General features: G+C 43.8%; 1 protein-coding gene across 1 annotated transcript in view; it reads left to right on the top strand.

The window, feature by feature from the left end:
- The window catches only part of AOAH (acyloxyacyl hydrolase), a 161,559-nt gene that overhangs the window by 113,267 nt on the left and 25,022 nt on the right, over nucleotides 1–23,270 (top strand). The window contains 2 exon segments of the mRNA XM_038557345.1: nucleotides 15,848–15,884; nucleotides 16,620–16,694. Of these exon segments, the coding sequence (XP_038413273.1) occupies nucleotides 15,848–15,884; nucleotides 16,620–16,694 (112 nt within the window).

The raw sequence follows: 23,270 nt of genomic DNA, 5'->3' as shown, positions 1-23,270 counted from the left end.
ACAACGTGCACAACTGATTGCAGCACTCAGCTCACTATCAAACGTGTCAAAATGTATTTCTCAGAATTGAGCAATTATCATGATATCCACACAGTTACAGCTGAGAAAACAGACATATGGAGACCAAAAACCTTGCCTGAGATCACAGGCAGCAAGTTGCAGGGCTGGAATTTGTAGCTAGCTTGTCTCGCTACAATCAGACACCAACGGAGGTACTACAGTCACTGGTCTGTGATCTGAGATGATCTCACAGAAAGAGATTGGCCTCACCTCTCTGCATATGAGCACCTCGGACAAGGTCGTGGAAAGATAGAACTGAACCTGGCTATGAATCATCACAGGTATAAAGTGAGCTGCAGCCCTGGCACTGTCTCTTTTCCATCAGTGAGATATCCCAACAGCCCCAGTGTTCTCTGTTCACGTAGATTGTAAAAAACAAAGAACAGGAATGCCTGAGTTGAATATCATGCAGCTCTAGAAAACGATGAGAGTCCATATATTTGTACTTAGAAAGACAAAACACTGCCAACAGAAAGATCAGGATATACAGCTGGACGGTCTAGCTTAATTTCTACTAAATGTTTTAAAATAAAAGGAGAAACTAGATGCACACAAGATTGGTAGGAAATACACCAAAATCATTATGTTTGATGAATTATGGGTAATCACTTTCCTTCTTCTTTTACTTTTCTGTTTCCTGAAGATTTTATTTTTACACAGAAATAACCTTTGGGGGGGGGGGACTAGAAAGAAACCGAGTGTAGGAACAGTAAAGGGCTGGCCCAAGATCCCATAGCCGAGTGTGTCAGGTGAGGGCAGGAATAAGCAATAGGACTCTACCAGAAACAGGGGCGCCTGGGTGGCTCAGCGGTTAAGCTCACCTGCCTTTGGCCCAGGGCGTGATCCTGGAGACCCAGGATCGAGTCCTGCATCGGGCTCCCTGCATGGAGCCTGCTTCTCCCTCTGCCTGTGTCTCTGCCTCTCTCTGTGTGTCTCTCATGAATAAATAAATAAGATCCTTAAAAAAAAAAAAAAAAGGATTCTATGAGAAACGCGGGCCATAGGCTACTCTTCCCCTGTGCCTAGGACACAGCATTTCCCTGCCTCACAAGACCACAGACACGTCAACCCAACTTTGCTTGCTACCCACAATGAATACAGAGATCTTTTGTAAAATCAAAAACACCAACGTAAGATATTCGAAAAAGTACAAAGTACAATTTGTAGTAGACGTTTCTCCCCTTCGTGGTACGCTGTCTTGACAGCATTCCTTTAAAATTTAGATCGTGGAGATAAAACGGGAAGAAAGAGATGGGAGGGAAGCCTAATCATGAAAAAAACATGCATGTCAAAATGGGATGAAAACCTGCGCCTTCTGTCGGGCTCATGTCTAATGAATATATGGCGGAGTGTAAGGGGGGGGTGGATTATTTCCTCCCTCTTCTTTAAATTTGCAATTCTTAGAAATACCTAGAATGTACACTTTGTCTAGGACGACTTCTTTGAAGATGCTTTTTGACTCTTTTTCTAAGGATGTAATCCTAAGAGGGTTTTTATTGCAGCTGCTGCTGTTGTTGTTTTAGTTTCTCATAATTACTCATTATTTAATGTTCTGGTTTTATTTCCAGCCCTTCTTCCTATTTGCTGTTGCTTTTCCTCACTACGGGTTTTCTTTTAATATTATGCAGCCTATAACCTGACTAGCCGTGCCAAGTTATTTCAATTATTCCCTACGGTTTTTATTGGATATAGGAAAAGTCAGCCTTCTATGCCTTGCATATTTATGGCTACACTTAGGTTTCAGTACCAGTGAGAGAGGGGCAGGTGGAGGGAGAGAGAGAAGGGAGAAAGAGAAGAAAGAGTTGAATAGAATATTAAAGACTTTCTTAAAAATTGTATAGTAAGAATTAAAGGAACAGCTCTTATTTTCGTCTTGATGTTTACGTACAAGATCTGGAAAACGTCTATAGATCCTTCTACTGTGAACCAGTGATCCAGTGGCTACCAGTGATTATAAAGCATTTTAAAATGTAAAATCTTTAATTTGGATTCTGATTCTCCAGCATGGGGGTTAGGCCCAGCAAGCCTCCTGCTAAATCATTACAGTCACCAAAGGAGATTGTTCGCAGTGGCTCCTACAGCTTCCAGCCTGCCCCAACAGCCCTGGGGTAGAGGGGCCAGTGTAGTGTAGCAGAAAGCATCAGAACACCTCACAAAATGTCACCCCACTTCTTGGAGATGTGCAAAGCAAGGCCCAGAGAACAGACCACAGAAATTTCCCCTTCTTGTTACTTCATAAAATCTCCTTTCCTTGCCGTGTAAACTAGTAGCCTGGTTTTGAATTCAGGCCCTAGAACTGGTGTGCAACATGGGCAAATTGTTTCCTTTCTCTGCATCTATAAAATGGGGGTCATGTTTCGATGAACATAACTGCCAAAGGTGACCTGGGATATCATTCTGGGTTGCCTAGACAACAAGCTAGCTCCAGTGGGCCGCCTTCACCCTCTTTTGCTGGGAGAAAGGCTGCACCCAAGGTCAGTCTGATGATGGGGTTCAGAGAACAAACCCTGCCTCATTAAATTTGCCCCTTCTCCAGGAAAACCAATTTTTAAACCACATCACATGACATTGTGGAATTCATCACAAACCCCAGATGGGGCCCACTTCGCACAGCCGGAATAATAACAGGCCATACCTGAACTTCACAGAGCTATTAGAAGGTTGAATGGGAAAAATGCAGTGCTTGCTCAATGTCCATCATCATTGCTGACTCCACTTACCACCTGTCCTGTTGTTTCCTCAATATTTAAAAAAATCAGTTACTTTTTCAATGTAAAGTGTTTCTTTAACCAAACAAGTAGATTTGAAAACATAAAATACATTTAAAAGACACATGTCCATGATGGGAAGACCTGTTGCTCCCAGAGGGAAAGGATAGAAAAAGGGGGTATGCCCTCTTTAAATGCCCCCCTTAGGGTTGGGCCTCCAGACCTGGGCAGGAAGGTGATGGGAATGGGTGAGGGGCAGTCAGCTGGACCTGGAGAATCTGGAAGAAGAGGGCTCTCTGTGGGAAGAAAAAGGTGAGCTTGGTATAGGAGTGGGAAGTGATGGAGCCTGATAAGCAGCAGGCCTGAGCTTGGCTAAGGGGAGCTGGGGCTGGGGCCAGGGGAGAAATAGGCAAACTGCGAGGGAGCCCTGAGGAATGGGAATTAATCATGGGTAACAGCCTGGGCAGCAGGCTAGAGCTCCCCTTGCAAGGCTGGAGGAGGATTGGGGTGAAGGGGAGTGATATCTGAGGGTGGAGCAGCTGAGGATGCCTGAGGATGCATCAGGCAAGGGATGGAAGCTGTGGAGTGGGAGAGACTGGAGAACAAGCCTTGACTGGTTGAGCTGGGAGCTCTAGAACGTGCTACTACAAGGAAGAGAAATAGATGAGGGATTTCAAAGATGATCACCTCTGAGAGGCAAGACCTGTAAGTGTGGGTACCAGTCAATATCCAGCTGGGAGTCTGATGAGGCATACAAGGACCCCCAAACCACCTTCCAAGCCCATGCTACATGTTCCACTTTGGGGGGCCTTGGCATTGGGCCTCAGGGTCTCAGGGCCTCAGAGCCTCATGCCCAGTGAAGATTCAATGAATGCTAGCTTTTATTCAGCCCTTTTAATCAGACCTTTATTCATTCAGGTCCTAGCCTGACCTCTTTGCCCCTCGTTCACACGTCCAGCAGAACCAACCTCCCGCCTCATCGCACAAACCCTTTGTTGCGGTCTCTGTTGTCACCCTTTCCTTGGTTTAGCTGAGTTTCTTGCTTCAAGTCTGACTTTCTGGTGTGACAGAGCACAAGCCCCCGGCAGGGTGGTGGTGGGGGGCAATATCTGTACTCTCAGCACTGAGCTCAGCCTCTGCCACACATAGTAGGGACCTGTCAACCAGACACACTCTCTTTTGAGCCCAAATAACTTTCAAGGGTTACATTCAGCCTTTGAAGAGAAGAAAAGCACACACAGTAACCCTTTGCCAACCTGAATACCTCCACAGTGGGCAAAAACCACCACGGGCAAGATGACACTTCATCTTTAAAATAAAGGGTAGAAGAAAACAAATGTTAAAGGGGTAGTCAATAGGTATTTTTAAGGAAAGAAAAATTCATGAGTCATCCAATTCCAAAACAAACAAGACTCATCTGCTTGAAAAGGCAAACAAACCCCAGCCCTGGGGCCCCCGTGGCCCACAGCGCACAGGCCTGCAGACGAGGCTACGCTGACTGACCCACTTATGGGCCTCATGTAGCATCTCCAGCTTCCAAAGGAGACTTCACTAGCTTGGAATGTCCTTTTCACCGACAGCCTTCCTCATTTTGTTTTTGCAGGTTTTAGCAAAACCCTAGTGTAAACACCTATTTCTGGGTTGTTTTGTTTACAGAAAGCCAAAAGTGCTTACTTACAGGAATCTTTTTTTCCAGGCCCCATCTCCCATGCGGTGTGAGGCCACCCCTCTCCGCACCCCCGTGGACTCACCCACTCACCAGGAGTGCAAGCAGGGGACTCCCCGGAAGTGCATAGATAAGAAACGTGGAAATTTTAACACGTGGCCAAAGTGCTTGAGGTCCAGCCTCACCTACTCAACCCCACCTCAATCCCTTTGCTGCAAACCCGATTTGAGTTTAAACCCCAACTTCTCCCCACGGCCCCCCACTCCAAGAACGTCTTGCTGGTCCCCTTCTTTACGTTTATGATAAACCATCTGGAGAATGGGAGAGAATCTGGCAGGCTGGAGAAACTAGAGAGAAGGGTCAAAATTCAGGGCAGCATATGAAATTTATATTCCATAGGCTAAGCGGGAGGAGAGGGTAGGAGGAGCGAAGGAGTGAAGGAAGAATTTCTTGGGCAGATGGAGGAGGGGGGCTCTGAGCAGAAGCCAAGGGAGTCGAGAAGGTAGGAGAGGAGAGCAGGGAGCTGTGAGTCCTTGGGGCCTATGAGCTCAGCCCAGGCTCCCTCTTGATGGCTGTTCAACTGCTGCTTCTACACATCACTGCTCTGAGATGAACCCCACGAGATTACCAGCAAAGAAAATCACCTTATTCGTGTACCGCAGTACAATACATTCCTGCCGCTCTCTAGAGAAAAGTTGGGAGAGAGGTGAGCACCAAATTCATCTCCATGCCTTCATTATTTCTGATGATATTTCTGGGCACCAGTCTCTCTAATGGGCACAGAGCATAATAAAAAGACTAAACATTAAGGCATACGTGACCACATTGAAGCCCTGACCTCTCACTGGCTGCCTCCATAGCCTCAGTGCGTCCCTCTCTGTTCTGAGCCTCAGTTTCCCTATGTGTAAAACAAACTGTTCCAGGAACTGTTCAAGTTCAAGTAAAAGTAGAACTAGGATTTCAATGCACAAGTCAGAGGTGCAAAAGTGGGGGAAAGCTTCTGCAAGATGACCAGGCCCTGGCTGAGAAGCAGAAGGAGAGAAGGTGCCTCTGAAGATGGTTCCCTCATGTCCACTCATGTCCACTCTAGTGAGAATGTACGTGAGGGAACCATCGATCCTGCTGTTGGGCTCATAGAGATGTGCCAGAAAGGAGTCTGCTTCCTCAACAAGCAAAAGAACTGTCATAGGAGCTCGCCCTGAGCACAGAAACATCATGATTCAGGCCTTCCTCCATGCCAGGAAGGAACACAGTGATGTCCTCTCAGGCTCTTGGCAGCTAATCATGAATTCTACCCAGGAATACTGTCAAGGACCATTGGTCAAGGCACGAGTCTCCAGGAGCATCCATTAACAGGATGGGTGGATGCAGCTGCAGAGTTGTGTGAGATTGTCGGTGCTATTATTAATCTTATAGATTTTGGCTAATAATAGGTACTGCCTGCCAACTTAGTTCAGATAGCTTTAATGGGGGGGGGCGGGGTGTTCATAGAATGAGTGGCTTATAAACAGCAGAAATTCATTTTTCACAGTTTTAGAGGCTGGAAGTCCAAGATCAGAGTGCCAGCAGGGTCAGGTTCGGGGTGAGAGCCCTCTCCCGGGTTGCAAACTGCCAACTTCTTGTTGTACCTTCTCAGGATGTGGCAGAAACAGACAAAGACCCCGCCAAAAAGGAGAATTACAGACCAATATCCCTGATGAACATGGATGCAAAAATTCTCAACAAGATACTGGCCAATAGGATCCAACAGTACATTAAGAAAATTATTCACCATGACCAAGTAGGATTTATCCCTGGGACACAAGGCTGGTTCAACACCCGTAAAACAATCAATGTGATTCATCATATCAGCAAGAGAAAAACCAAGAACCATATGATCCTCTCATTGGATGCAGAGAAAGCATTTGACAAAATACAGCATCCATTCCTGATTAAAACTCTTCAGAGTGTAGGGATAGAGGGAACATTCCTCGACATCTTAAAAGCCATCTATGAAAAGCCCACAGCAAATATCATTCTCAATGGGGAAGCACTGGGAGCCTTTCCCCTAAGATCAGGAACAAGACAGGGATGTCCACTCTCACCACTGCTATTCAACATAGTACTGGAAGTCCTAGCCTCAGCAATCAGACAACAAAAAGACATTAAAGGCATTCACATTGGCAAAGAAGAAGTCAAACTCTCTCTCTTCGCCGATGACATGATACTCTACATAGAAAACCCAAAAGTCTCCACCCCAAGATTGCTAGAACTCATACAGCAATTCGGTAGCGTGGCAGGATACAAAATCAATGCCCAGAAGTCAGTGGCATTTCTATACACTAACAATGAGACTGAAGAAAGAGAAATTAAGGAGTCAATCCCATTTACAATTGCACCCAAAAGCATAAGATACCTAGGAATAAACCTCACCAAAGATGTAAAGGATCTATACCCTCAAAACTATAGAACACTTCTGAAAGAAATTGAGGAAGACACAAAGAGATGGAAAAATATTCCATGCTCATGGATTGGCAGAATTAATATTGTGAAAATGTCAATGTTACCCAGGGCAATATACACGTTTAATGCAATCCCTATCAAAATACCATGGACTTTCTTCAGAGAGTTAGAACAAATTATTTTAAGATTTGTGTGGAATCAGAAAAGACCCCGAATAGCCAGGGGAATTTTAAAAAAGAAAACCATATCTGGGGGCATCACAATGCCAGATTTCAGGTTGTACTACAAAGCTGTGGTCATCAAGACAGTGTGGTACTGGCACAAAAACAGACGCATAGATCAGTGGAACAGAATAGAGAATCCAGAAGTGGACCCTGAACTTTATGGGCAACTAATATTCGATAAAGGAGGAAAGACTATCCATTGGAAGAAAGACAGTCTCTTCAATAAATGGTGCTGGGAAAATTGGACATCCACATGCAGAAGAATGAAACTAGACCACTCTCTTTCACCATACACAAAGATAAACTCAAAATGGATGAAAGATCTAAATGTGAGACAAGATTCCATCAAAATCCTAGAGAAGAACACAGGCAACACCCTTTTTGAACTCGGCCATAGTAACTTCTTGCAAGATACATCCACGAAGGCAAAAGAAACAAAAGCAAAAATGAACTATTGGGACTTCATCAAGATAAGAAGCTTTTGCACAGCAAAGGATACAGTCAACAAAACTCAAAGACAACCTACAGAATGGGAGAAGATATTTGCAAATGACATATCAGATAAAGGGCTAGTTTCCAAGATCTATAAAGAACTTATTAAACTCAACAGCAAAGAAACAAACAATCCAATCATGAAATGGGCAAAAGACATGAACAGAAATCTCACAGAGGAAGACATAGACATGGCCAACATGCATATGAGAAAATGCTCTGCATCACTTGCCATCAGGGAAATACAAATCAAAACTACAATGAGATACCACCTCACACCCGTGAGAATGGGGAAAATTAACAAGGCAGGAAACAACAAATGTTGGAGAGGATGCGGAGAAAAGGGAACCCTCCTACACTGTTGGTGGGAATGTGAACTGGTGCAGCCACTCTGGAAAACTGTGTGGAGGTTCCTCAAACAGTTAAAAATAGACCTGCCCTACGACCCAGCAATTGCACTGTTGGGGATTTACCCCAAAGATACAAATGCAATGAAACGCCGGGACACCTGCACCCCGATGTTTCTAGCAGCAATGGCCACTATAGCCAAACTGTGGAAGGAGCCTCGGTGTCCAACGAAAGATGAATGGATAAAGAAGATGTGGTTTATGTATACAATGGAATATTACTCAGCTATTAGAAATGACAAATACCCACCATTTGCTTCAACGTGGATGGAACTGGAGGGTATTATGCTGAGTGAAGTAAGTCAGTCGGAGAAGGACAAACATTATATGTTCTCATTCATTTGGGGAATATAAATAATAGTGAAAGGGAAAATAAGGGAAGGGAGAAGAAATGTGTGGGAAATATCAGAAAGGGAGACAGAACGTAAAGACTGCTAACTCTGGGAAACGAACTAGGGGTGGTAGAAGGGGAGGAGGGCGGGGGGTGGGAGTGAATGGGTGACGGGCACTGGGTGTTATTCTGTATGTTAGTAAATTGAACACCAATAAAAAAAAAAAAAAAAAAAAAGGATGTGGCAGAAAGAAAGCACATTAGCTCTCTGCCTCTTCTTAAGGGCACCAGATCTACTCAAGAGAGCTCCATCCTTCGGGCCTAATTTCCTCTCAAAGGCCCCACCGCCAAAGACCTTCAGAATGGGGATTAGATTTCAATACACAAATGTTGGAGGGACACAAATATTCAGGATTCATAAAAGTAACCTCTCACCCAGACACTATGCTAAGTACTTTACGTATTCTATCCCTATTTAATCCACAAGCAACCCTATTTTACAGGTGAGGAAACTGGGGCATGGAGAAGTTTAATAACTTTGGTTATTAATGGTCCATTAGCTGGTCAGTGGTAGAGCTTAAGCCTGGGTCTGTCTCATTCCAGCCATGCCAGAGCCCGTCTGTCTCCGCTCCCAACCACACCATGCTTTCCCCCTTCCAGATTCTCTCTAAGGCCACCATCTGTACTACATCTGTACTATCTTCACTTCACTGTCCAGAACAACCAACACCTGCCCTAGAGAGGTAGGTAATCAGAATTGGATATCTCAACCCAGTATTAGAAGTAATCAGAATTAGAGAAAATCAGAATTAGATACCCTGACCCAGCATTCTGTGCCAGCCTTCCCTCTTTCTCAAAAGGGGTCCTCTCAGAAAGGGATAGGCAAGAAAAAAGGTATAAGAAGGATGAAGAACCATACCATAAATGAGTATCAATCCAGGCTTCACTGAATTCAGTTACATCTATGAGACCTTGTCATTTTTATTACCACCACCTCCTCGCCTCCTGATCTCTATTCTCAAACAAAATAGATGTTGTACCTTTAACTAGCTAACTGAGCATCTGCTATTGTGTTCTTAACAAAAATGTATAACCTGAATTTAATCAGGAGGAAACATAAGACAAACCCAAATTGAAGGGTACTCTATAAAATAGTCAGTACCCTTCAAAAGTGTCAAGGTCAAAAAACACTGAGGAACTAGTCCAGACTGAAGGAGACTGAACTGACATAAGATTGAATGCAATATGTGATCCCGAGTAGGACTGTCCCAGAAAGTGCTGGGTCTGAGCTGGGCTGACCCACTAGTGGGACCGTCAGTGAAATCTGAATAGGTTTACGGATGAGACAATAGCCTTGTACCAATGTGAAGTTCCTGATTTTGATCGAGATACTATGATTGTGAGAGATGTTCCCATTTAGGGAATTTGGGTAAAGGGAAGGTGCCGGTCCTTTGTTCTATTTTTGCAACTCTTTGTAAATTATTTCAAACTTTGTCAATTATTGCAACTTTCTGAAAATCATTTCAAAATGAAAATTTTGACACAATTTCTTAAAAGCCACAGAGTACTGGAGAGAAGCAATGCAATTACCTTGGCTGTGGAAGTAGGCCCTCAGGAAAGTATTTAGTGAACCCAACTACTGGGTCAAACTTTTGGTCTCAACCCAAAATGTTGAGAGAAGATGACAGAAACTATTTATAACAAAACAACTAGGACATTTCTATTTGGGAGCTGTGATCCAGTGTGCTCACAGCCGCAATGCCAGATTTTAAAGTTAATTTTTGAGATGCTTGATCTCAAAGATAAATGCAGATAGGCTTAATGCCTGCAGGTATCAAAACTTGCTAATTCTACTAAGGACTAAATGTATCTCCAAGATACAACGTTTGATATAGAAACTTTTGAAAGAAAAACATTTCAACTTGACACATTTCATATAGAGAGACACATTTCCCTCCTTTTTTTAGGGGGATTGATTCCCCCCCCCCTTTTTTTTAATACTTTCAAGGCTTTCAGTCTCAAAGAATCATTAAACAATGGAGACATTCTGATCCAAGTGGAGCTATTTCTTAAGATTTATCTATGCAGCCCTTCCTGGCTTCTCCTTGTTCCATGCAACTCATCCAGTTTAAAGTAGAGCACCTGACAATGATTATAATGTGAAAAGTATGAGCTTTCAATTCTTCTATTAGATCAAGATTTCCATCCTGTACCTCTTGAATCTGCACACCTACAGAAGGCAAGTTCAGAACCAAATATCTTAGACTACTTTATGTCATTGTCAATGGCAAGGGTTCCTGAAGTCCTAAGGGGTCCCCTTTCAATAGATCCCTTTTGTTTAGGGCCTAAGATAAAGGACATTGTGGGGAAAGTTCACTGCTACTCGTGTTGATAGCTTATATGAACTTGCTGGGTTTTTTATCAACTCCAAATCTTGCTGGGATGTGCCTTTTACCTCTGGTCTTCTCTTTTACTTCCCTCCTCCTCGTCTTCCCCCTTGATTTTGCCCTCACCACTCCCTCTGTTTCTTCTCCGATATTGTAATAGCTGCTAGAAATAGAAAGATGAAAAGACAAAGTCCCTGCCTTCAAGGAGATCATAACGAAATGGAAAAGAGAGACAAATAAGGAAACAACTATGGTTCTGATAAAATGACACAAAAACAGAGGTAGGTTGAGGTCCCTGGAGGTGAGAGGCATTTACCTCTGTCTGGAGAAGGACAAGAAAACTTCCCAGAGGAGGTACATTTGAGCAGTGCGCCCTGCAGGAAAAAAAAAAAAAAAAGGAATCCAAAAAGCAGAGGGAGATGGTGACTCAGTGCAAAGAGGCTCCAAGGGCAAAATATCTTTGAGAAAGAGAAGGAGAGAAGTTCAGCATGGCTGAAGGATGTTTGTGAAGCTCTGTCAAGTTTTGAGACCAGGAGGCAGGTGAGCACCATGCTGGGAAGGCTGTTACATTTTTTTAAAAATATACATTCTGGGAAATCGTTTATCTAGTTTGTCACAGAAATTCAGAGCCACGCTTGTGAATTTGAAAGCATTTTCAGTAGTAGAAACACCATCAGAAACTGTCACAACAAACAGTTATTAAGTGCCTACTATTTTGAGCTCAAGGTCAACGTATTAGTCTGCATGTTTCTACGTATTACAAACACTTTTAGAGAAAAGAAGGAATTTAAATTTCTTATGGCTGATTTTTTTAAACTGGATTTATACAAGCTGTACTCTTCAAAATGCTTCCTCAATTATAAAAATACGAGCCAAATCTGCGGTACTTAAACCCTGATGGAAGTTTAAAAACCATTATTAAATTTACTTTAGGTCCATGTGTGACAACATTTTACACTCTCTATAATGTTTTTTAGGTTGCTGGTGGAGGTACAATAGAGTAAGGACACTCAGTCTCTCCCCATGGGAATACAGCTAGGACACCTGGCCACAAAGTATGGGACATGTGCTGGAGAACTGTGGAAAGTAAATAGCAGCAGGTTGATTGAAGAAGAAAACCAAGACCAGGAGTACCACCAAACTAGCAGTGAAATTAGCATTTTGTTGTTCTCTGATACCTCCTGACCTAGACTCAAGGCTACTTGATCTATTTCAGTCATTACTAATGTCTATTGTTCAACTGGCATCTGAGGTGGATTATTGCTTAGTAGCTGTAGGACCTTGACCTAGTCTCTTTCTGTCTCTGGGCCTCATCTGTAAAGTAGGTTGACTGACCACGTGCTCCTGGAGGTCCCACCCTGTGCTGACGCTCCAAGACTTCACACATGACCACCAAGGAGCACCAAAAGGCTGTGGCTGAAGGGCTGCATGAGTTTGTAAAATTTACCAACTTAAGATATCTAACCACAGGTGCTTAAGACGCTTGTCTCTTTCCAATTTGGCTTCCCTTTATGTCAGGTCTCATTGTTGTGTTTTACATCGTTTTCCTTAAAGAGAATCCCCCAAGATATATAAACTTCAGACCTTGAAACCTAGATCTGCCCCTGCCCTACAGTCCTAACCAAGATGGCATTCAACTAGAGATTTCTTTCTGAGTCGTATGCAAAAAAAATCAGGTATTATGCTGGAAACTAATTAGCAGGTTCCTGTTTTAGAACTTCAAGAAAGAGAACACCTACTTTTCTTTCAGTAGGAAGTTTAATATGACTCCTTCAGGGCTTCTTGGGATCCTAACACTTTATGTACATTATCTGTTTCGTGGCTATAAGCTTCACAAGAATAGGAACCATGGTCTTTTCTATTTGCTGATGTGTCCCCAGTGTCTATTGCAATGCCTGGCCCAGAGTGAGTATCCATAAGTGTTATCATAGTGGTGCATTAATTTATGAAGACCTAGATTTAGGTATACCTTGTCTTTTTCCGTGAAGAATTTGAGACGGAGCACATGTCTTCTGGGCCAGGAGCAAAGAGTTACAAGCTCATTTACTAGACCACTGAAAGTGTCTTACCAGTTGATTTGAATGCCCAGGATATGAAGCACTTGCTGGCGTGGCCAACACTAATCTGGCAGTGGAAATGTAAGCTGGAATTTATGTGTAGAAGGACCACCAATGCTGAGAGTATGTGAAACCCTTCTTCTCTTCTTGCAATGCACTATTCCTCATTTAAAAGGCACTAAATGAACCAGAATTCAGACTTGGTTGGCCAAAGAACACCCCCTTCTTTCCCTCACTGGAGACAGGTAGATTCTCTCTTGGACCACCTCGATTGAATTAAGTCAAATTCCCCTCCTTCATAGTCTTGCCTTTTCCATTTCTCTGAACTTTCATCATAGAGACCAGACGAGGGACCTCTCAAGGGTAGTGACAGTTCTTCAAATGCTCCCCTTGTTTTGCCAAATCCCACAAGTTAGGAGCTGCCTTTGCTTCCTGCTCACATCTTCCAGAACCAGCTGCTTCAGTATTCTCTACAAATGGCAGCGGCAAAATCAGCAGCTGAGAAGAAGCCTGTATCCAGGAGGAGAAAGACAACAGAGCTTGGGAGGGAGAGAGACAGCAAATGTTGCTGGGGCTTCAATGGAATAGCAGAGCAATAGGAAAGGGGAATTAAGAAGAGAAAGTGATGTGGGAATTACCTAAGCTAATTACATAATCTCATCAAACTAAGATTCCCAAAAGGAAATGTAAATTGTGCAAGGCTCAACAACTCTAGAGCACAGAGAATTCTGTACTTATATAATAAATATTCACCAGGAAAAAAAAAAAAAGATTAGCATTTGGGTAAAGAAGAGTAGGCATGTCCTCTCTCCCTGAGTGGTTGTTTGTGATTATTGTTTCTAAACTCACCACATCCAGTTGAGGTTGACCTGCCATCCTTGTCCTGCGCAGCAAAGGGATGCAGGTGGTGTGGGCAGGGGAGGAGGCTGCCTATGGGGCAAGCCATGACAGATTCTCATTTTCATTTTCCTCAGGCTCTGTGGGTGCTCTGCACCTCAAATTCCCAGCTGGACTCTGGATAATGAGGAAAATTACTGGCCTGACCTGGTCCTTTAATTTTTTTTTCCCCACTCATGTCTTGGGCTTTCGTTAGTTTTCATTTCTCATTAAGAGAAAAATCAAAGAGTGAGAATTAAACACCTCTTGATTGTTTTCCGGCTGAAAATGGGAAGTTGAGAGTCATGGTGCTAGAACTGAATGAAAGGTCCAGATAAGATGAGGAGCCACCAGAGGGTATGTCAGCAGGCACAGGCTGTCCTTCTTCTCCTCCCTCTTGAGAAAAATAGGGAGCAATCTAACCTACGTGTGCTGAGATGAACTGACTGCCCTTAATGTCTATGTTTGGGTGAATATTGAACATACCCTGCCTCACTACATAAAGGAAGTAAAAATAGTGTGGTGGTTCCCCCCAAAATTAAACATAGCACTACCCTATGGTCCAGCGATTTCAAGTAGGTATATACCTAAAAGAATTGAAAGGAGGGACCTACACAGACACTTGTCCAACCAGTGTTCATAGCAGCATTATTCACAATAGCCAAAAGGTAGAAGCAAACCAACTGCCTATCAGTAGATGAATGGACAAACAGGAAGCGTATCTCCATATGACGGAAAACTATTATCCTTTAAAAGAGTGGACATTGTGACACATGCTACAAATGGATGAACTGCAAACACTAAATGAAATAAGCCAGGCACAAAAAGACAAAAATTATATGATCCCACATATAGGCCCCTGGTTATTCTGTAAGGAGTACAGGGCTTCAATTTGCAATGATGGAAGAGTTCTGGAGATGGATAGAGCAGATGGTCGCATAACAATGTGAAAGTACCTAATGCCACTTAATCGTATGCTCAAAAAAAAGTTTATGTGTTGTATATTTTACCACAGGAAACTAGGATATAAAGCAACATTTGTTTAACATACTGAGGTTCCTGAATCAATCAAGAGAACATCAGCGCTGCCCCTAGAGTTGGAGTCTAGTGGTGTGTGAAGAACAGGTGGTCACGGCAGGCCACACTCCTTCAGGGGGGGTGGGGGCCATCATGGCCTTCGCAGCTATGCATGCCCCCCTTTTCCCATGTGGATCCTTAAGAACACTTGCTGACTCTGTCACCAAATGCACCTGCCCCTCAACTCCTAAGGCTGAAAATTACAGGAGAACGTGTCTTTTCCTGTGAGTTGTACCACCCACCTGACGATTACTCACCTGTTACTGCAGACCAACCTCAGAGGAATGAACTAGCAGTAAACCTCTTTGGGCTCACTCTTTCTAGACTCCCAGCCCAGAGGAGCGAAGCCAGAACTCAGTATTACACACTGAAGGGACTGGGCTTGGATTGCAGTTCTCCATATTATTACCTGTGTGGCTTTAGGCAAGTCACTTAAGTAAGCCTCAGTTTCCTCATCTAGAAAGTGGGAATATGACTGTCCCTACCTCACACAGCTATGCCAAGGCCTACACGGACTAATAATACAAGTGCCTAACAGAGCGTCCACAACAAAATGAGTATTCAATGGATACGAGCTTTATGTAAGAGATACATTACAGGTGGTAGCAGGGGTAGGGGAAGGATGGTCATTCATGTCATTATAAGGAGTTGAAATATATCCCCTGTACAATCTGAACCTTGCACAGGCCAGCCAGCCAGGAGGAGCTTTAGGAGTGAGCAGGGATGCTAGTAAGTGATTAAATGGGGCTTTCTAGGGAGATGGGTAGTTCTCAAAGAATCCTTTTTATTTCTTCTCATGCCTCATCTAATTCCTTAATCTTTGAGGTAGTTTCTCTTTGGTGATATATCATTTTCTTGCATCTACTAGAAAGTTCACTCATTCGTGCTTAGGAAATATCTTGACACCCATAAATCCAAAGAATTGAGGATTATGTTTGTATAATTCCAAGTAAACAGAAAACTCCTCAAGGAGAGCTCCAGGATAAAGTCATTCCCGTGCGCGTGATGGTGGGGATGACCTCTGATGCTTCTTCATGATTTCAGTGAATCAGACTATCACACTGATGGTGTTGAATTGAACTCACTAACTTTAATTATTTTCTTAATTTTAATTATGCAGGTGCATCTTCCCAAAACCTGAAGAAGTTTATAGAAAGGTAAGTGAAAGAGGGACACACAAAGTTGTTTTTAGATTGGGTTCCTCATTGTGAAAAAAGAATGAAAGCCCTCTGCTGTCACCCTGTGATCACTTGTACTGAGCACTAGTACCTTGCTAGTCACTCCCAAATACTGGGACATTATCACTTCTTGAGCCAGTGGACATAGAAAGTGATTAACTTGCATATGTCCTTAAAGAAGAATCATAAAAATGCATACAAAGAGGGTCAAACTTAAGTCTAGCCAAAGTAGCTGAAAAAAGGCAAAAAAAAAAAAAAATCTCATCTTCTTATTTTATGTGCTCATTTTGAGCTTCAAATTCAGAAGGAAGGCCCTGGGTGTCCAGAAGGGAAACTTGGGAAACCCTGGAATTTTGAAAGTACAATACAGGAGCACAGTCATCAGGATGTCCTACAAATTTGGACAGGAGTACTCCAATAACACTTGAGGACAAACACAATGAAAAATCCTAAGAAGATGGCATCATGTGCGCCTCCTAGAGATTTTAATCCGCTCTTTCCAATTCTATGCACCTATGTGGCCTCTCCCTAATGGAAAAGTAATTTACAGATTATACAGAAGGGGGAAATGGGAAGGCTGATCCTAGAATAAAAGAAAAATAGCAAAAAGCTACCATAAGGGGAGGCCATACAAAGATCCTATCACAGGCCCAGGCTGTGACAAAGTTCAATTTCTGAGTGTTTGCCATTCAGATTCTATCTCTGGCTTCTCAGTTTGTCTAGGAACCAACTGTTGGACCATCCAGCCATCGTCATATACGCCATGATTGGAAATGATGTCTGCAGCAGGTGAGTTATGGAGAAAGAAGATTTTGAAAATTCTTGGGTCCCCCCTCTTCTCTTCTCCACTCCACTGTGTTACAGTAGCCTGCTGTTGAGTGGAATTTCTCTGTCTGAGCAAGTCCTAGACATATGTGAAATCGATAGAACCAACCCATAAAGCTGAAAGACCCTTTAAAAAAAATATCTGATCCATTAATTCTCTGCTCCAATTAACAACAAATGGGCATGTCATGATACAAGTTATCAATTGTATCACAAGATACATGCTGCTACTAGTCAAGAATCCAACACTGAATATCACGGCTTTTTAAGTAAAATAAGGACAAATCACAGCTACCCCATAAGAATAGCTTCCTCACTCACATTCTGATGTGGGTACTCATGTGGTAGAGACGGCATAGACTCAGAGCATTCGCAAACAAACTGCATATAATGTGCGGCCGATCCCATTTATGCCCATGGCCCATAGTAAGAAAGCAGTTTTGCTAAACTGCTAATATCGGTAGTGATTTCAAAATGTTGAATGCCTGAGTCTCCCACAACATTTTGGAAGGTTTCTCAAAAATTGTGTGTACCCCTAAGAATATGCTGCACATGTGAATGCCATCTGTCCTGTGATTGTGGCCAAAAGGAAAAGAAAAAAAAAAAAAAAAGGTGAGATCAGATCTAGAACAACTCCCCAGTAGCCACCCACCCACCATTTTAGAAAACAGAAAAGTAAAGCCAAGAGGGATTACGTGACTTGCCTGATAAATTGATTAATGGCAGAGCTCACCTCCAATCCAAGTGATACTAGAAGTAGGTCATCCTATTCACTGCCCGCCCTTTGCTTTCACTCACCAAGTTTTCTAAGCCTGTGCTAGAAACCCAGTTCAATATTACTAAAGTGTGTTTGCCCTCACCAACACCTCCATGGAGTAGGAGAGCTCCTGAACTCTCATCTAATCAGTGAAGTGAGTTCAGGCCAGGAGACACCCTGCTATGTGCAGAGATGCCAGTGTGCCAGACCTTGCCTTGGCACCCCCTGGGCTGGATTACCACTCTCCCCAGAACCCCAAGGCTCCCAAGGCCCCACAGTGGGGACCCAAATCCCAACTTCTGTGATGAGCCACATGGAACTCTCTGGTAAATAGCAAACACTCCCCCGCCCAAGCTCTCCATGAACCAAGAGCCACATCCTAGATCATCTCATCCCCACAGCAGCCTTAAGAGGAGAGCATGATTGTCCCTATTTTATAGATGGAGAAACAGGTTTGGCAAGGTTAAGGAATTCACTTATACCCTATGAGTAGCAAGGTTGAGAGGCAGACCAGGTTCTCTGACGAAGTCATGTGCTCTTTCCATAGGCCACACCTGCCTTATTTGCTTTCTTTTAAACAATGACTTTTTTTTAAAAAGTATGTATTGACTACCTGTGAGGTGCCAAATGCGGTGCCAGGCTCTGGGACAGGCAAAGAGGCCACAGGGCCTGACTGCAAGGAGCTTATGGAAGGAGAAGCACTGAGCTTCAGCCCCAGCCCCATCACAAAGCAGAACCAACCTATGGACATCAGTCAGTGCCCCTCCAGCCTCTGGATCATGTTCCCTGGGAGGGGACAGGGAGCAAACTGTGATAGTGAGTACAGAACACCTGCAGAAAGAGGCTTTGACTCCAAGAGCCCTAACCCCCAAATTGTACTTTTCCAGCAGAACGTGCTTGCTCAGAGGCCCTTCCAGTCTGGTCCTGCTTTTCCTTTTCAAGGAGCCAAAGGGCAGGCAGGCATCAGAGACCTGTGCCAGCCTCACACACACACACACACACACCCCACCAGGGATCTGGGCAGAGACGCAGCAGGGCATTTGGGTGAAAGAATGGGGTTGGCAGTGTGGGATGTCCCTGCAGTGCCCACTTTGCAATGTCCTGTGGTGGGGTTAGAAAAATAAAGACAGATGGCGACTATGCCTCCCCATCTGCCAGAACGTCAAGGTGGAGTAGACAACCCAAAATGAGCAAAGAGATTTCATAAAAAGCTCAAGCCAGCAACGAGTTGCATAATAAGTCTGTCCTGGAACAAGTTTGGGGATATTTGCTTGACTTTTTTTCTTTCCCTTTTTTATGATGAGGCTAGCATTTACTGAAATAATGCAGCTATGTGCTTCTTTCTCAATTCTCTAAACTCATGCAGTTACTCAATAAATACGTGGTAAGTGAATGAAGGTCATGATTGGAAGATAGCTTTCAGTGTCTGGAATTTAAGAAGAAAGGTAACGTAGACAAACACAGCTTTCCCCTGTGGCTCTACTCAGTTTGGCCAAAGCTCACCCAGCTTCCCCTGGCTTTTCCTAACATTGCCCTTGAAAGCTATGGAATGCCCGTGATATAGAAGGAGAAAAAAATGCCTGGAAATGGGGCAAATGTGAGTGAGCTCCGGCAGCAGAACCTTGAGTAGCAGGGGCGGCTTGGCAAATGGGAATGGTCTTAAAGGACTCAAATCATAAACCCTTCCTCCACCCCCCCCCCAATATGACATCCCTGAGAAGAACATTGCAATTGCCAGAAATGAGATAGAATTATAAAAACATCTAATACTAGCTGCATATATATTGACATGGTTCCATTTTTACCTCGTGGACCTAATAATAGTTCATTGTACATTTTTCACCTCATGGAAAGAGCCAGGACTGCCCTACATGGGTTGTCCGTGGGCCCCAGCACCCCAAGTGTCTTTTCCCTGCAACGTCAATGCTTCCCATGTCACCTAGGGCAGCCGATTGGCACCACATAAGAGGAAACAAGTCAACGTGCTGATAGGTGACAGGCCCCAAGGAGCCTGCAGTGGCAAGAAACAATCCATTCCATCTAACCAAATGGTAGAAAAACCAGCAGGGAAGAGGATGCCCAGAGGAGTTCTTTCTCCCAGCCTCCTCAGTGGAGGCAGTGGTGATCAAGGGAAGGATAAGGAGGTTTCCAACTGGCCACCATGTTCCAAGTCACCCCCACTTTCAGGGACCCAGGATCTCCATCCATGGGGTAATGTGGGCCCAGTGAGGCCCCAGCTCCTTCCCAGCCCATGTCAAGATGCCTCTTCGGGGCGGGGGTGGGGGGTGGGGTCAGCCATGTGATTACAGCTGGCTGGCTGAAGGTAAGGGCCACCTGTAGTGCCCGGCTGCTGGGAGAGCTCAAATGCTAGCTGTGCGTGAGGTCTGAGCCCTCAGTCAAGATTCATCTCTGGGCTTGAGCTCTGGTTCTGGGAAGTATCTTCCCCAGAGGCTGTTTGCCTTCTTCCTTAAGAGGGGGCACAGCTCTCCGGCATCCGCCAGGTGAAATCTGGCTGGACTAGTTGCCAGGATAATGAAATGATCACAGCCAGCCCTGCACCTGGGTCATGAAGCTTATTTTCACAATCAGACACAATTCATTAGGGCAAGGACAGGCTCTGAGCCACCCAAGGGGGTGAGGCTCTTTGTCTTTTGCCCGCCATGTGTTCCTGACCTGTGAGAACACAGCCCAGAGCGCCAGTGCTCTCTCATCATTTTCCCAGGTGCAAGCACCACATCCCCCAGGCTTTCTCTCTGTACACTCAGCACTCCTAACCCCTCACCTCTCCGTCTGAGTGACTGGCGTGAGCTTGCCAGTGTATGAGGAGGGATGTAGGGTCCTGGGGTACCCAGGCAAACCTGGGCTGGCAAGGTGGACCTGACACGTGGGTTGAAAAGGCTTAGATGCTTCAGCTCAGCCCGTTCAACCTTTGGCAGATGTCAGAGAAGGGGTAGGAGATGTTTCCCAAAACCCCTGGGACTCTGGGCCTCTAAAATACTAGTGCTAAGTCTCCTCAAAAACCACCAGAGGAGGGGGAGTACACAGATCAAAATGGCATTGACCATTTCCCAGGGACAGAATCAGAGGCACCTTCTATGTCCCCCAGAAGGGGTGACCCACCACCTATTGCTTAGACCCAATGCCCTTGCCTGAACTAAGAATCAGTCAATTTGGGGGCGTCTGTCTAGCTTAATCAGCAGAACATGCAACTCTTGATCTTGAGGTCATGAGTTCAGGCCCCACGTTGGGCCTAGAGCTAACTTTAAAAAGAAAAAAATTTTTTTTGAAAGAATTAGTTCATTTTGCTATGCACATTAAAAGATTTAATTGACAATGCACACGTGTTAATTATGTAGGCGTACATGATGGAGCAAAGGTGACTAAAAAATGTTCCGCCAGCGATGCCAAGCTTCCATTTTGTTTTCCCCTAGTAATTAGCCATTTGGCTTATGCTAGCCATTTGGGTTATGGGGTGCTCCCGCAAAAGCACAAATTAGCTCAGAATGTTGGTTATCATCGGGGTTGTTTCTCTAGCCAAAAAAATAATCATTAAATAGGGAGTTTGGGAGACTTTTCTCCATCTTAACTCATCTTGGCTTTATGTGATGAGAGAGCCATAGCTCAGCATAATTGCTTTGTGCCAACACAGTAGTGTATCAGCAGGAAAAAAAAAAAGAAAAAAAAAACCCTGAAGTGCCAAGGCAAAAGTTAATAAGCAGTATGTATTAGCCTTACCGAAGATGGAAGATGGGTTATAGTCACCCAGCTTGCCTCATTTCACCCCTGCTGCCACACTGCACACGCACACACACGCACACACACGCATACACACACACACAGTGAATATCAAACCTGCTTCCTGTGGGTGGGTCCTCCTGGGCTGAGCAAACCCACAAGGCAGCCTGAATCCTCTTCACAAACTGGGATCCCTCTAGCACGTCTGCACATACACAAGTCAAGCTAAAGCCCCTGCCCAGCCTTCTGCCCTCAGTAGGTAGGCAACCTATTCTCGTATCCTCATGAGAGATTTTTACCCATAAAGTAGTATAATTTTTCCCAAGGGAATAAAAAACAGGAATTTAGTATTTTGTTCTATATGCTGGCGTTTTGCAAAATAGAACATCTTTCTTTTCTTTTTTTCTTTTTCTTTTTTCCGGGCAGGGTGGGGAGTTCTAAGCAACCCATTACATGGTGTAGAAGCACGTACAGTCCCCACAGCTCACACCTTACTGGCAACCCCTAGCATCAGACTTGTTCTGCATTTCCTCTGTATGGGTACATTTTGCTTGTCACAAATTAGCCAAAGTGATCTTTGCATCCGTGATCAGCCTGTCACCTCTGCATAGCAGCAATTTAGAAAGTGATTTTATTTGACTAAGTGAAATTGGTGGGGGACAAATGCCATAAAATTGCAATGCCTTCTGCTCCTCCCATTAAAGCTTAGGTGGAGTCTGGGTTTTTCCCCTCTTTACTTGAGGGAGAATAAAAATAATATAAGAGTCTGATTTATTTTTATTATTTTTCTGATTACAAAATGACATCTGTTGTGAAAAGTTCAAATAATCCAGGGTGTAGGAAATGAGTTTCCCCATAATCACTCCCTACCACCCCCCCACCCCCAGCCCCCCCCAGCACCAACCTGCTGCAAGCTAACCAATGGAGACAGTTAAATGTATTTGCATCCAGATTTTCTCTATGCAAATTCTAATTTACAGACTAATTAATATTCATTGGAATGAAATAATAGCATGCTTACTGCTCTGTAATTTATTCTTTGCAATCAACAATACTTTTTAGCAGTCTTTTCCATGATAATACATACAGATGACTTCATTATTTTTACATTTTTTTATTTTTTTGAGGTGAAATTTACATAATGTAAAACTAACCATTTTAAAGCGAACAATTCAGTGACATTCAGGTATTTCAGAATGTTGTTTAACAATCACCTGTATCTAATTACTTTTTTCTTTTTAGTGTCTGTATAATAGTCTACCTATGGATGTATTATAATTTATGCAACCAGGCATCTGGGCCTTTTCTAACTTTACACTATTTCACACAACGTTGCAATATTTGTGTGTATGTCTTTGCACATTTGTGGAGATGTTACTATAAATTTCAAGGTCAAAAATTAAGCCAACTTTGGGATCCCTGGGTGGCTCAGAGGTTGGGCTGGGCACCTGCCTTTGGCCCTGGGCGTGATCCTGGAGACATGGGATCGAGTCCCACATCGGGCTCCCTGCATGGAACCCGCTTCTCCCTCTGCTTGTGTCTCTGCCTCTCTCTGTGTCTCTTATGAATAAATAAATAAAATCTTAAAAAAAAAGTTAAGCCAACTTTAAATGTTGATACCTTTTTTTAGAGAGAGAGTGAGGGGGAGGGCACAAGGGGGAGAAAGAATCTTAAACTGGCTCCACACCCAGTGTGGAACCCAATGCAGGGTAAGTCTCATGATCCTGAGATCATGACCTGAGCTGAAATCAAGAGTCAGACACTTAGCTGACTGAGCCACCCAGGTGCCCCAAATGTTGATATGTTTTGAAAAATGCCCTCCAAAATGGTGGCATCACTTTCCATTTAGGATCTCCCTCAAAAGTGGTAACGGTGGAGGGGCACCTGGCTGTTTCAGTAGGTAGAGTGTGTGACTCTTGATTTCAGTGTCCTAAGTTTGAGCCCTCTGTTGGGAGTAGAGATTATGCAGAAATTAAATCTTAAAAAAAGAAAAATTAAATTAAAAATACAAAGTGATAATAGTGGATATCCCTGGGGGCTTCTTTCTG

Source organism: Canis lupus, chromosome 14 (assembly GCF_011100685.1).
Source record: "Canis lupus familiaris isolate Mischka breed German Shepherd chromosome 14, alternate assembly UU_Cfam_GSD_1.0, whole genome shotgun sequence".
NCBI classification, from domain to species: Eukaryota; Metazoa; Chordata; class Mammalia; order Carnivora; family Canidae; genus Canis; species Canis lupus.
Note: the sequence above shows the minus strand (reverse complement) of the source record. Positions and strands in the feature narration are given on the sequence as shown.